The sequence below is a fragment of the Leptidea sinapis genome, chromosome 2 (assembly GCF_905404315.1).
Source record: "Leptidea sinapis chromosome 2, ilLepSina1.1, whole genome shotgun sequence".
Taxonomy (NCBI): Eukaryota; Metazoa; Arthropoda; class Insecta; order Lepidoptera; family Pieridae; genus Leptidea; species Leptidea sinapis.
The window spans coordinates 9,759,815-9,775,093 of record NC_066266.1 but is presented as its reverse complement, the minus strand read 5'-3'; the positions used below and the strand labels follow the sequence as shown (position 1 = coordinate 9,775,093).

Genomic DNA, 15,279 nt, shown 5'->3' with positions numbered 1-15,279 from the left:
AACTAGTTGTTTATCGCATTCAATTATCGACTCTATAAGTGCAGTTTCTTCGTCACCAATCTAATTTGTATGGATCCTAAGGAAAGAATGAACTCGACACTTTTACTTGGTACTTATATTTTTAAATATTTAAAGCGTTGATTACATTTTTTTTAATTAATTCATTATTATTTTAGTTGGAGTTCTATTACTGTCCTTTGTTTCTTATTCTGAACAAGAATCAATTGAAAGTCTAGATGATGTACTTGTTTATCCAATGGAGCCGGCATCGGTGAGTAACTTGTCTAATCCCTACTAATATTATGAATGTGGATGTAAGTTCGTTTGTTACGCTTAACCGCCGGAGCAACTGAACAGATTTTGAGATGAACTTTGGTACAGAGATAGAATAGAGATTGGGAAAGGACATAGGCCATATTTTATCCCGGAAAAACTGTTTTTTATAACTATACCAATAGTAGGTTTAGTTTGCCATAGCAATCTTACTCGAAATAAGATTCATATAATTTGTTGGGGACGGGAGCGAAAACGGGAACCGTAACTGGTATAGGACATGAGATAATCTTCAATTCCAAACTGCTTATTATGTTTAAAAACCCTAAGGCGCAGGCATCAGCATATCACAATGAAATAAAGCTTAACAATTGATTTATTTATAGTTATGGAGTACTTAACAGTTAAAATAAGATGAATATATTTTTTATTAAGGATTAAAGTGTGAACATTAAGATCCATTTAATAATATCTTATGTTACAAGTTGCAATTAATGTTTGTTGTCATGCTCCTTTTCATGATTTATAATTTTCATATAGAACACGGAAATGACACTTATGAATGTCAAAAACTTTTGAAAATTGTTGAAAATATTTTAATTTAGTGGACGACCCATCCTATGTCTTCGCCACAAGCAGTTTCATTTAAGCGAGCATGACGAAGCCTGCCACGAGAACTCAACCAAATACTATATAAAGTGATAAATTTGTTACACTGCTGGAAAGGATTTCATCTAGATTATTATTGCGCTGATAAATTCTATAATTTTATAATGGAATTTATCTAAACTACGAACTTGAATTTGAATAGGGATAACATAACGCTTAACCTATCTTGAGTTCTGCAAGAGTTTAAGATTTAGTCAATAATTTTTCCAGTGGAAGGCTCCTTTGCACAGTATGCCGGCTAGATTATGGGTACCACAACGGCGCCTGTTTCTGCCGTGAATCAGTAATGTGTAAGCATTATTGCGTTTCGGTCTGAAGGGCGCCGTACATAGTGAAATCACTGGGCAAATGAGATTTAACATCTTATGTATCGAGGTAACAAGCGCTATTGTATTGCTGCTCAGAATTTTTGCGCTTTTCAAGAATCCTGGGCGGCACTGCATCAGTGAACGCCCTGCTCGTCTCGTCCCTTAATTTCATAAAAACAAATTCATTACATAAGCCACGCATTTCCTTTTCTAAGTATTCATTGTTTTACCAGAAAAGACATAAGCGTGACATTGAACGAGAAACAAAGCAAGCCCAGTTTGTTGCATTTGTCGAGGATAAACTGATTCAACACACCCAAGCCTTGGAACATCTTCTAAAAGTCGCTCTCAACACTGAAGATATTTTAAATCATCTAATTCAAAATTGGAATGCTAATATGGAACAGCCGAAAGCACCTGAAAAGATTGAGGAGCTACACAATAATTCACGGCGTAGTTATATAAAGGTTGAAACGGAATCTCCTATCGCTAAAATTGGTCGAAAATTTTCTGCTTATGGAATGCTTTTTAAAGATATGTTAGTTAATGAATTCGAAGGCAATGGCCCAAACCCAGTTGTTGAGAAATCTATCATGGAGTAAGTGGACCGTGAATGTTTTGTGGCAGTAAATTATTATTAATACTTAATGAATTCAATTTGATCGCCCTTCGTCACAGCACACTGAACTCAAAAGAAACTGTATTTTGCCAATATAATAAATTGTTTGGAGGTTAATCTTATTTTATTTAGTTATGTGCTAAAACATTTAATTATGATAATTTAAGTAATAGAGAGACTTTTAAGTCTTTTTTTCTCGCTAAGTGCAATGTGGTGGTAAATAAATTGAAATTTATAAATATTTCATTTCTTGACATTTCGATTTATGCTATTTGAATTGTTCTGTAGTTTGAATGATTTTTGCACACAAAAAGAAAGATTTTGTGTTTTATTTATGTTTATTGGTTCTTTAGCATTCTATCCTATTTGAAGCTTCTTTTGTCTGAGGGTCCTGAATAACTGCTGCAAGAACTTTGTTGCCTATTCTCGAATTTTTCTCTTCCTCTGTAGTAACGCGGTAAATCTTTGCAGTCTCGTCGGTCATTCAGCGGTCCTCCGGTGTTTGTGCCTCGAAATGCAAATGAACCAAGTCCCTGGTGTGCAGTATCTGTAGTTTGCCAAAGATCGTTGAATCCCATATGTGGGTACGATGAAATCTTTGGATACGGAAAATTTGACGACATATGCCATATGTTGAAAGTCAACTGCTTTTGGAAATTCAGTAAGTCTATCAATTACTAAATCTTTGATTTTTAGAACTAACTGAAAAAAGAAGTTTTTAGAAATATTTTTGTTTTTATTATACTTTTTTATTTCAATTGACTCTTCTGTTGAAGATGGCGAAAGAGTTAAATAATTTACATTAAGTTTTGTTTTGTTAAAACTTTTACTTTTTATATCATACCTATTTAAAATTCGGGTCTTTAAATCAGATTAAGGTCCTGTCTGCTTTTGTTTATATATGGAGCTTCTTTTTAATTGCATATTTGTTTCTTTTCTATAGATTTCACTCATTTGACTGATTTAACACCAAAACAATATTTTATTTTATTTTTTTTGTATTTAACGTTACAAAGTAGAGTCAAATATTTTTCAAATATATTTTGAACTAATGTTTCAGATTTTGCGCTTGTACCTTCTTGCAGACCAGGGACGTAGAGGTGTGCTTCGTTGAATAGATAGATCAAAACGTTTCAATACTTTTAAAATTACACTATGCGCTATTAAACATTAAACACCTTTCATTGTGTATTGTTATTGATTATGTTTTATTAACAAATCGAAATACAATGTTTGTTTTTATCCTGTGCCTACTTCTAATTCCTTTGCGTTGGGACATACGCCATCTTCTTCTTTTACGTGCCGGAAAACTGCAAAATTAATGAAAATCTATCAGTTACCTGATTCTTAATATAACATGCTATATTGTAATTTTTATATTTTGGTGTTATACTTTGCAAACTTTATCATATTTGAATGAGTGATGAAGCACCTATTAAATGATATTTATATTTCAAACACTGGACTGGCGGCTGTCAAAGTACTTTTGTACCTGTTTTATATTCGCCATTTTGGCGCTGGTGGCAATGTCGCGTGCGACTGCAGTACTAAAACTAGTGACGACAACCTCAGCAAACATCGATGTTGGGAAATTATTTACAAAAAAAATGTGTACTTGCTGTGGAATGCGCTTCCTTGTGCGATGTTTCCGGGACGATACAACATGGGTAACTTCAAAGAAGGGGGAACATTCTCAATAAAGACCGGCAACGCTCCTGTCATTCCGCTGGTGTTGCAAGTGAATGTGGGTGGCGGTGATCTCTTAGCACCAGTTGACCCGTACTCTCGTTTGTCGTCCTCTTCTATAAAAAAATACAATATCCACTGAGTAACTACAATAAAAAAAAGTGTGAGTGTACTTATGTATGCACGCAAGAAGTTATATTTCATTGACTTAACAAAGCAAAACTCATTAAAATTATTTGTTCCTCGTGCTATTCTACGTTTTAAGACTGAACAAATATGTAAAAGTCTTGCACAGATGGCTTTGACAATTAATTATTAAATAATGATAAGGTACGCTTGTATGGCCTCATCTTAAAATGTCACCCTCATCAGTTTTTCATAACGCGCCTAATGAAGTATAATTTCAAAAACATCCTACCCTTAAAGATAGGAAACACTCATGTGCCTGAAGTACAGCAACACTAAACACTCTCCAAAAAAGAACAAACAAGTAAAGTGCACCCTTATTATGCGAGAGTTTGAATTTCCTAGTACAGTCGGCAAAAAGAGGTTTGTTACATTTTAAAGAAGAAAAAAAACAATCAAAAGGCAATGCTGAATATCAAATATGTAATAACATAGTGCACAATGGGAACCTTGTACCTATTGCCTGACTAACAGCAAGACACTCTATCTAGACGTATAAGCGATCTAATGTGTAAGCATTATTGTGTTTCGGTCTGAAGGGCGCCGTAGCTAGTGAAATTACTGGGCAAATAAGATTTAACATCTTATATCTCAAGTTGACGAACGCAATTGTAGTGCCGATCAGATTTTTTTCAAGACTCCTGAGCGGCACTGCATTGTAACGGACAGGGCGCATCAATTACCAGCAGCTGAAGTTTCTGCTCGTCCCGTCGTTATTTTCATAAAAAAAATAAATTTAATACAAAATATTGGATTAAAGTGAGGATGAAGATGAGTGGTAAGTGTCTGGAGTTGAAGAAATTTACAATAAAAAATTATAATTAATAATAATATTCACTATTTAATATCGATTAATATTATTAGTTCTATTGGAAGTAACTGGCTATATAAAATTATAATAAAATGTAAAAGTATTGGTTTATTTATTTATGTGCTGACCGTACACACACACAAACACAAAAACGTCTCGAGAGTAATTTACCTATACCTATAACCCGGTGACATTATCTTCGGACCTTACGTCGATGACGTCACATCGTCGCTTTGTTACGGTGTGAAAAACAAGCATTACTAGGATATTATTATTAACAAATAAACAACGATATTTTTTTTCAGTATTATAGATTGAGGTAAAGGTTGTTGTTATGTTGTGATGCTGATTTTTATTATTATTATAATGATAAAATATCAATTAAGGAATCTGAGCTAAGTATAAAAAGGTTTTATTTTTCTGGTACTATTAACAATAAAAGTCAAAACGTAACAGTTAAAACTTCAAAAACAAAAGCAGCACCAAAATATCACGACATGTACGTAACGGTAATGAAACTGCAAACCGTACTGGCGCAACAGGACGAGGGCGAGAGTGTGTAAGGGGAACGGGTGAAGGATTCACGTTCCAGCGAGGTCCAGAGATACTGCGGCCGTGTAGCAATCTTACTGATACTCACCCATATTGTATTCACAAGAATATTCATACAAATCGCAAAGATCCAGGAAGGTTCTGGCTTCGTTGACAGACTTGCCGCAGATCATTACGTCATCGTGAAAGCACGTGTACGCATGCTCGCAAAGTTTCTTTAGCTCCGTCTGCGAAGAATATTTAGAAATTGAATATAAAAGATGAAAAGAAGGGTAGTGCTAGTATTAAATAAAAGGAATAAAGGCTTCTAACTAAACGATACGACACAAAAACACTAACAAAGTGAAAATTTTTCGTATATAAAATGACTTTTGTGTAGTAAATTTGCCAACATTATTACACGCATCTTCTCTGTCATAATTTTCATCATATCAGGCGGAAGATGTCCACTGCTGTACAAATGCCACCCCCACAGATCTCTTTGACGATCGGTCATGCGCTGGCCTCATCCAACCTAATCTCAGATCTTGACCAGACCATCGGTCCTTGGGATTACCAAGTGGTCGCCATTCGAGGATTTTACTGCACTATCTATCCGTCGAGCTATGTGCCCTGCCCACTGCCACTTCAGTTTCGCAACCATTTGGGCTATGTCGGTGGCTTTGGTTCTCCTACGATTCTCCTCACTTCTGATTCGATCTCACAGGAAAGCTCCGAGCATAACCCTCTATAGTGCCTTCTGTGCGATCATGAGCTTCCTCATATGGACTATAATAAAGCGACCACATCTGCATACCTTGGACAGTCAAGCGAACAAATGTGTCGATCCTCTCATAGCTCAAGATAAAACCCGTCTATCCACGATATGCCACTAACGAATTCTTTAGTATTTTGGCCACATAATGCGAAGGGGTAATGATAGCCTGGACAAATTAATTAATTTATTAGTTGGGAACACAAATGGCAAGCGAGCCCGAGGCCGATCTCCTACCAGATGGACCGAACAAATAAAAGACTCCAGGTCCCCGAGGTTTAGCTCCGTCATCAGGGCCGCGATGGACAGAAGGCGATGGAAACAAATAGTTCACTCCAAGCGTGGACCACTTGTTGATGACCACGATCCTAAGTCATGAGGGAACGACTAGAGAGAGACGTCTGCATACCGTATTTCATCACTGGCAAAATGATGACATCTTATCTGTACTATGACCAAAGCACTGACTATGAAATCTTTTTTTATTAATAATAACTAAATAAAAACTTAATTAGATATAGCATAATAGTAATGTTTACCAAATGTGCCTTATCGCTTACTAAGTGAGCGTTAACACACAAAAATAGTATATTTACAGATATAACAACAATAACTTGATTCATAATTAACAATGTTAACAATACTGAACACTTAGATCTGCTTATAATATTGGAAAATACCTTCTGGTAAGAAATAAATGGAAAGTTACGATCAAGCTGTACTTAGCAAATTATACTTAATGGAATGAAGTGTGCTTTGTCTAATCCAATGACAATAGAAGGATGTATACTGGTTGGTTGTTAAAACAATGGTTTAGTGGAAGTGTAGATCTAGTTACTATGGTATACATACAGTGGTATGCAGTATGAAGTACTGTTTGAAATGTAAAACAATGAAAATTCAAAAGATATTCTAATTATAAAACAAATATTATTATTCAAAGTAGGATAAATATATAAAGTGATATTCCAAATTTCTGGGATTAATTATTATAATAATTAAATTTGTAACCAAAATATAAATACGTACTAAGATGTAGGATCTATGCGAGACTTGGACGGTTGGTTCAGTTAAGAGCGCTCGAGAACCGAACCGTTCGAGTGACGCATGGGTCGTAAATCTTGGTATGTCTTGTTTAACTCTCAAGTGGACGGAACCCGAGAAGAACAGCGCCTTTCCTTTTTTTTTTCGAATTTAATATTAATTAATCTGACGTGGTTCGCCCCATTCCCAAGGTGTGGCATCATTAAAAAAGTATTTTCTATTTTACAAGTGCTGACACGGCAAATGTTGTTTGGCCATATAAAATTAGTTACTCATTGTATGAATTGTCATATGTAATGAAAATGTCATTTGAGTGAATTATTTGCATTGCGAATATACAGGGTGGTTTTTTGAGAAGGGCGGTGATGGCCAAGTCGGAAACTACGAGACTTAGAGGAAATTTGTGAAAGGAGTCATGCACTCGATTTATACAGAGCCAAAATGATCGATTTATAATAATTATAACTAAATGCTTTAAACACATAAAATTTAATAAGACCATATCGAATAAACTTTATTAAAATACTTTATCAGTATTCAGCATAAATTAATCTTTACGAGCAAAAAACTATTACCTACCTCACATCTGATACATAAAAAAAAAATTCTGTTGGATAATGATTTTATATTATTAGAAAGAGCTCTGAAAACACCGAGGTGTTAACAGGTCGCCCGTCAAAAATATGTCCTATAGACAGGAGTCTGATATAGACATTAAAGGGTAAATTTCTTAACTACAGCGAACTGCCTTGTGTGACTACACTATCGTCAGTCAAATATACATAGCGCCTTCTAATTTCTCTTATCAATTTAAGTTGCGCCACCTATCGGCGAACTGAAAAATTATTTATGTGTTAATGTATGTTCAGTAAGACTGCTTAACCAACACCGCAAATTGATAATTTGACAGTCTCTTGCTGTTAGACAACCGATAAAAACAGGCCAGGAATATTAGTTTAGTGTGCGTGACAAACTAAGTCTTGCTTTGTGCGTGAATTTCTCAAAGTAGAGGTTAGTTCTAAACTCAATTTTTTACTGTCAAACCGTGCGTCAATAAATTCTCTCATAGAAAAATGTCCACACTAAATCAATATTGGAAATAAAAATATATTATGGGTCCCCAATGGAAATAAAAACTATCCTATCTCTCAAGTTAGACTAAACTGCACTCGATGAAGTAATCCCCATTTAAATCCGTACATTAATTTAGGAGTTCACTGGAAACAAACATCAGGATGGATTTATATATATATATATATATAAACTAGCTGACCCGGCAAACGATGTTATGCCACATAAATTATTTTTAGAGTTAGACCATCTCTTGGACATTGCAACATTACTTTATTTGTCTAAAACAAAATATTTTTTCTAAAATAAACGTAGCCTATGTAACTTCTTATTGCATTAGCTACCTTCCAATAAAAGACCCGTCATAAGCGGTCCAGCCATTTCAGAGATTACCACGAAACAAACACACAAAAATTGTAAAAAAAAGTGTGTGTGTCAGCTCCGACGCATGACTGGAGTTTACTCCTCAAGAACAGGTATTAAACAAAATCAAGTCCAATGGAGTCGGTTGCAAACAGACAAACAGCAGAAGCTAATAAAAGCGTATTATATACAAATGATTTAAGTTTTCTTTAGTGTTCATTCCGCCAATATTTGTTTTTAAGACAATTCGACACGTGTCTCGCCGAGACTCAGTCTCGTGCCAGATTTTGGCGAGACAACAAGTCCTGAGGATGCCTCGTGTAGAGGCGAAACACGTGTCGAATTGTTTAAAACTTAAATCATTTGTATATTTATGGATTTCCCCAAAGTAATACAACAAATTTTCTTAAAAGCGTATTAATTAAAAAAGATCGACATCATATGTAAGGGTAAATAAACGCATTAATGAAAATTCGGTGAAATTTTATATATAAATTATTTTACATTTAAGTATATCTTACATCATTATAATTATATTATCGAATCATTAATTATCATAACTGATACTACAAAAATAGTTAATAGAAAATAAATCATAAAAACTTTAAAAAAATTATATATATATTAACTAGTGGACCCAACAGACGTTGTCCTGTACACACGTCTTAAATTTGAAAAATCGGTCCAGCCGTTAGGAGGAGTTCACTAACATACACATGAGCAGGAGAATTATATTATATGGACGGAATTGAGAATCTAAACCAATCTCAAATTCACTGAAACAAACAAAAAAGTCATCAAAATCAGTCCAGCCGTTTAGGAGGTAGTTTAATTGTGAATCTAAACCATTTTCGAATCCACCTGAAGACACACACCAATCTCAAATTCACTGGAACACACAAAAATATCATCAAAATCGATCCAGCCGTTTAGGAGGTAGTTCGATTGTGAATCTAAACCATTCTCGAATCCACCTGAATACACACAGAAAGTTTCATTAGAATCGGTCCAGCCGTCTAGGAGGAGCTCAGTGACATACACACGCACACAAGAATTATATATATAAAGATAAAATAAAAATTATTTTACATACTAATGTTACGTTAAAAATTGTCTATTTGGCGTGAAATGCGCTATATATACTCTCCATATTGAATTAAACATATAATTATGTGCATAGCTCACATAATTTTTATGTACTATATTGATAATTAGATATTTAATTAATACAAAACACACATATATATATATATACAATACATGTCATATTAATGTAAGAATATTAACTTAGTACCCACGTGCTTATCAGATTTTCCGGTACTATTATTTACACCATTTTCTTCCATAATTTATAGATTTTTCACTTAACTTTATGAAAGTATAATAATAAATCAATTTGAATAATATAATAAAGTTTCAAAATACAAGAAAATGAAGCGCACCAAAAACGTTACTATGCCATTTGATGAGTAGGTTTTACTCTCCATATTTTATGTGAAAAACCGGGCGCCTTATATGAAAATCGATTCATAAGGAATTAACTCAAAATGTTACTTTGGTGTATGAACCATATATATTCACATAAGCGAAAAAAAAGTATACTTACATGTAGTAAAAAACGGTTATTTCAATATTAAAAACAGATACACCAATTTTATTTATATGTATAGATATACATGTAAAAGTAAAATACAAACACAAAGATGAATTTACATTATTTATTGTCAGGACAACTTATCAAAGAGGTGGAAACGAATATCCGCTCCATTCCAAGCAATATTATCTCCGTTCAAAGGTAACAAACAAATAATCCATTTTTATCTAGCACAAGTTATATTTAACAGGATGGGTCACGATATAACTACCACGATATTGCCAGTGGGAGGCTCCTTTGCACAGGAAGCCGGCTAGATTATGGGTACCACAACGGCCCTCCCCGAGCATTCGCGCTCGGGCTGCCCCTCGTATTCTGGGGAGGGCACAGTACCACGTATGTCACAGGACAAACAGGGCAGCAACACCACGGCACCCCGGTCCACGCTTAATGTGGACTTTTGTAACATCCGGGGAATTCACTCCAACTTAAACGCCGTCCACCACCACTTTGAGACGGCGCAGCCGGCCTTGTGTTTCCTTACGGAGACGCAGATATCTCGACCTAGCGATACGTCATATTTAACGTACCCCGGGTACAAAATTGAGCATAATTTCATGCCTCATGCCGGGGTATGTGTGTACGTTAGGGAGGATATCTGCTGTCGCCGTCTCGGCAATTTTGAGGGTAGGGGCCTGTCTATTCTCTGGCTCCGCGTAGATTTAGAGGACCGCGTCCGCATCTATGCGTGTGTCTACAGGTCCCATAATGGTAACGCAGAAACGGATCACCTCATGGGCTGCGTTCATGCGGCATTTGATGACGTGCTTGCTCAGATCCCCTCCGCTGAAATCGTAGTCTTGGGTGATTTCAACGGGCACAATGCCGAATGGCTTGGATCACGTACCACAGACTACGCAGGGCGATCTGTGCATAATTTTGCATTGGCGTATGGTCTGTCCCAATTGGTTGAGTCGCCGACGCGGCTCCCGGATGTGGATAGCCACATGCCGTCCTTATTAGATCTTCTGCTGACTACACATCCCGATGGTTACCAGGTCTCTGTCGACGCCCCTCTCGGAACGTCCGACCATTGCCTGGTCAGGAGTGTAGTGCCTATCCGACGCCAACGTCGCAGACCACCAGCGACCCGCCGCGTTTGGCACTACAAGTCAGCAGATTGGGATAGGATGCGTTCCTTTTTTACATCCTACCCTTGGGGCAGGGTTTGTTTCCTTTCAGATGATCCTAGTGCCTGCGCCGTTGCAGTAGCCGATGTGATACTGCAGGGCATGGATATTTTTATACCAAGCTCTGTAGTACCGATCGGTGGCAGATCACAGCCCTGGTTCGATGCGTCAGTTAAAGCAGCATCTGACTGCAAAAAACAGGCGTATCGAACTTGGGTTGCGGCGCTGGGCTCAAAGGATCTGAACTGCAAAGTTCTGAAGAGGAAATATAACCGTGCCTCCAGATTTTTTAAGCGGCAAATCGCCCGTGCGAAATCGAAGCACGTCGTCAAAATTGGCGAGCAGCTTTCCAGTTACCCGACCGGAACACGCAAGTTCTGGTCGTTGTCGAAAGCTGCTCTTGGTAACTTCAACCAGCCGTCCATGCCGCCGTTGCACATGAGGAATGACACCCTGGCCCATACGGCAAAAGAGAAAGCCGATCTCCTGTGCACTCTTTTTTCCTCCAACTCGACTCTTGACGACAACGGAAAAACACCGCCGACCATCCCGCGGTGTCAGAGCTCCATGCCTGAAGTACAGTTCCGACAGAAAACTGTTAGGCGAGCTCTGTTTTCGTTGGACGTCAGGAAGTCGAGCGGGCCGGATGGCATTTCTCCAATCGTGCTTAGAACGTGTGCCCCTGAGTTGACGCCGGTGCTAACGCGTTTATTCCGGCACTCTTATTCAAAAGGCGTAGTCCCTGATTCATGGAAGTCAGCCCTTGTCCATCCGATCCGAAAAAAAGGAGACAGTTCGGATCCGGCAAACTATAGGCCTATTGCTATTACCTCCCTACTCTCCAAAATTATGGAGAGCATAATTAACCGCCAGCTCTTGGTATACCTTGAGGGTCACCAGTTGATCAACGACCGGCAGCACGGCTTTCGCCATGGTCGGTCGACTGGCGATCTTCTGGTATACCTAACACACAGATGGACGGCGGCTATTGAAAGCAAGGGGGAAGGCCTGGCAGTTGGTCTGGATATAGTGAAGGCCTTTGATCGTGTATGGCACAAGGCGCTCCTCGCAAAACTTCCATCATTTGGGCTTCCCGAGAGCTTATGCAAGTGGACCTCCAGCTTCCTCACTGGGCGCAGCATACAGGTCGTTATCGACGGTTATTGCTCGAATCCCAAGCCCGTGAACGCTGGAGTGCCCCAAGGCTGTGTGCTATCTCCCACGCTGTTTCTTCTGCATATCAATGATATGTTGGACACCGCCAACATGCATTGCTATGCATACGACAGCACTGGTGATGCCGTATACACGGGCCATGCAGGTCTCTCTCGGGAAAACGTCGACCAGTGCCGGGTGAAACTTGTGTCTTCTATCGAGTCCTCTCTCGAGAAGGTCGCGGAATGGGGTAAGTTGAACCTTGTCCAATTTAACCCCCAGAAGACTCAAGTTTGCGCGTTTACCACTAAAAAAACCCCATTTGCCGTATCACCGCTCTTCGAGAACACTTCCCTTAAAGCCTCGCCTAGTATCGGAATACTGGGTCTCGAAATCTCGAGCAATTGCCAATTCCGTGGCCATCTGGAGGGCAAAGCCAAACTGGCTTCAAAGAAACTGGGCGTCATAAATAGAGCACGGCAATACTTCAAGCCGGCCCACATTCTAGCGCTCTACAAAGCGCAGGTCCGGCCTCACATGGAGTATTGCTGTCATCTCTGGTCTGGCGCACCCCAGTATCAGCTCGATCCATTTGACCGCGTGCAACGCAGAGCAGCTCGAATTGTCGGGGACCCAGTACTCTGTGAACGGCTGGATCACTTGGCGTTGCGTAGAGACGTCGCTTCATTGTGTGTCTTCTACCGCTGCATTTATCACGGGGAGTGTTCCGAAGAGCTGTTCAACCTGATTCCTGCCGCCGAATTTCACCTTCGCACGACACGCCACAAGTTACGATATCATCCCCACCATCTGGATGTGTGGCGGTCCTCCACAGTGCGGTTTTCAAGGAGCTTTCTTCCTCGTACCACGAAGCTGTGGAATGAGCTTCCTTGTGCGGTGTTTCCGGGACAATACGACACGGGTACCTTCAAGAAAAGCGCGTACACCTTCCTTAAAGGCCGGCAACGCTCTTGTGATTCCTCTGGTGTTGCAGGAGAGTGTGGGCGGCGGTGATCACTTAACACCAGGTGACCCGTACGCTCGTTTGTCCTCCTATTCCATTAAAAAAAAAAAAAAAAAAACGGCGCCTATTTCTGCCGTGAAGCAGTAATGTGTAAACATTACTGTGTCTATGTGTGAAGGGCGCCGTAGCTAGTAAAATTGCTGGGCAACTGATACTTAACACTTTATGTCTCAAGGTGACGAGCGCAACTGTAGTGCCGCTCAGAATTTTTGGGTTTTCAAGTAGCCTGAGCGGCACTGCATTGTGATAGGTAGGGCGTGTCAACTACCATCAGCTGAAACTCTTCTCGTCCCTTATTTTACATTATGTTAATTTTGATTTATGCAGGTAATATGTATCTTATTAAAATTTAAACAAAAATGTCGTAAATACTACGCAATAAGAGGCGGGAAACGTGCAGTGATTGAAGATTAAAATAGTAATTACAATTGAACTCTCTCTCTAAAAAAAAAGCGATTTACTCGATTGTATGAAACGTGCAGTCATTGATAGATTGACAGACTATGATCTTGTAAAAAACGGAGACAGCCGAAATCCACTACGTTTTATGCAACTGGTCGCTTTCAAACCTAGCCGGATTATACTTCGTCGCCAATCGCCATACTGTAATTACTACTATTTCAAACTTATGTCAAGTCACTGCATATTTCATACCAAACTGAATTTCAACTGTTAGTATTTACGTACTCTTTGTTATTTGCTGACAAATTTGAAATGATTGTTAATGACATACCTACATATTATGTTAGATGGTAATTGAATTTGGCATGCCATATTTAAATAATTTATTTTTGTCAATATTGTTTACATTTTATTACTTGACTTAATCTTTGGACTTGTTATTTTACTTGGTTATATGGCGCTATGTTTTTTAATAAATATCATTGCATGGACATAATTTGATTGTATATTACTTGACTTTAACTGTATAATATATATGTTGTGAAAAACAAATGGCGCTGGTAATTCGATATAAATATTTATTTAAATGGACTGTATTTGATTATTTTATAATTGAGAAATTAATGTGAGTCCTCTTTGAGCCAATGTGCAAAATCAGGCCAAAGATATAATAGTCACCTTAAATTTCCTCTCCTCTCCCTGCCTCGGATCCAGCACATTAACTTGTAGCTCGATGCACGGCACTCGTAGCTAAGTAGAAGTTTGTCACGGACGTTAAAATGAGATTAACGGCCGTTTTCAATAACCTATATATCCTTAGTTTAACTTACTAGAGGTACACAAATCTATTCTTTTACGCTTACTTACATTTCAATAACCTATTGACAAATAGCATTGGACTATAACTATATTGGTCATAACTATGGATAGATAATCTTGTCATTGAACGGTGACAGCAATATATCTATAAGTTAAACTAAGGATATGAATCAAAGTTGTTACGTAAGATGCAACAATACAACAATGGGGTTTTCAGAGTGCAAAGTGACAGCACCTCTTCTTCGCAGTGTTCGGACGCGGACTTTCGACTCGTGTCTGTGTTGCCCGTACAAGCCGGTGGGTGTTGACAGCTGTCACTTCTACAAGACAAGGGTAGTTAGAAAATATAACTTTAGCGGTGTCTTATATCCACATCATAATTTGCACATTGATCGAACAATATAAAATGACTTAACCTACTTATATATAACTATTTTGTTAAACTGAAACGTTTATTTTAACATTGTTTTTGCACCTATGACTGAGCTTGTCAACGCTTTGGGTAGAAGTACTGGAACTTTACAAGATTATTTTATGATTATAAATAAGTTTTTTTTCTTGACGGATATTTTCTTTAAACATAGAATAGAAATATTATATTAAGTAACCATAGGGAGTATATTATATTACAACAATACTTGGTAACCGTCATGAAGCGACATCGTTTCGTAAAGGGACTTTGCCATCCCTATATTTGAAAGCATATTAACTTTCTTTGCGGTTTACAAGAACCATGTATTATCCTCTATATAATCTACT

The 15,279-nt window shown here is 38.0% G+C and overlaps 1 protein-coding gene across 1 annotated transcript; it reads left to right on the top strand.

Annotated features, from left to right (window-relative positions):
* On the top strand, window positions 1-3,111 carry LOC126973098 (uncharacterized). Its single transcript, XM_050820243.1, has 6 exons — window positions 1-109; window positions 177-271; window positions 1,484-1,848; window positions 1,929-1,950; window positions 2,341-2,530; window positions 2,930-3,111. Exons 1-6 carry the CDS (start codon window positions 70-72, stop codon window positions 2,965-2,967), a joined length of 750 nt encoding a protein of 249 aa, XP_050676200.1. The 5' UTR covers window positions 1-69; the 3' UTR covers window positions 2,968-3,111.
* The last annotated feature ends 12,168 nt before the right edge of the window (window positions 3,112-15,279 follow it).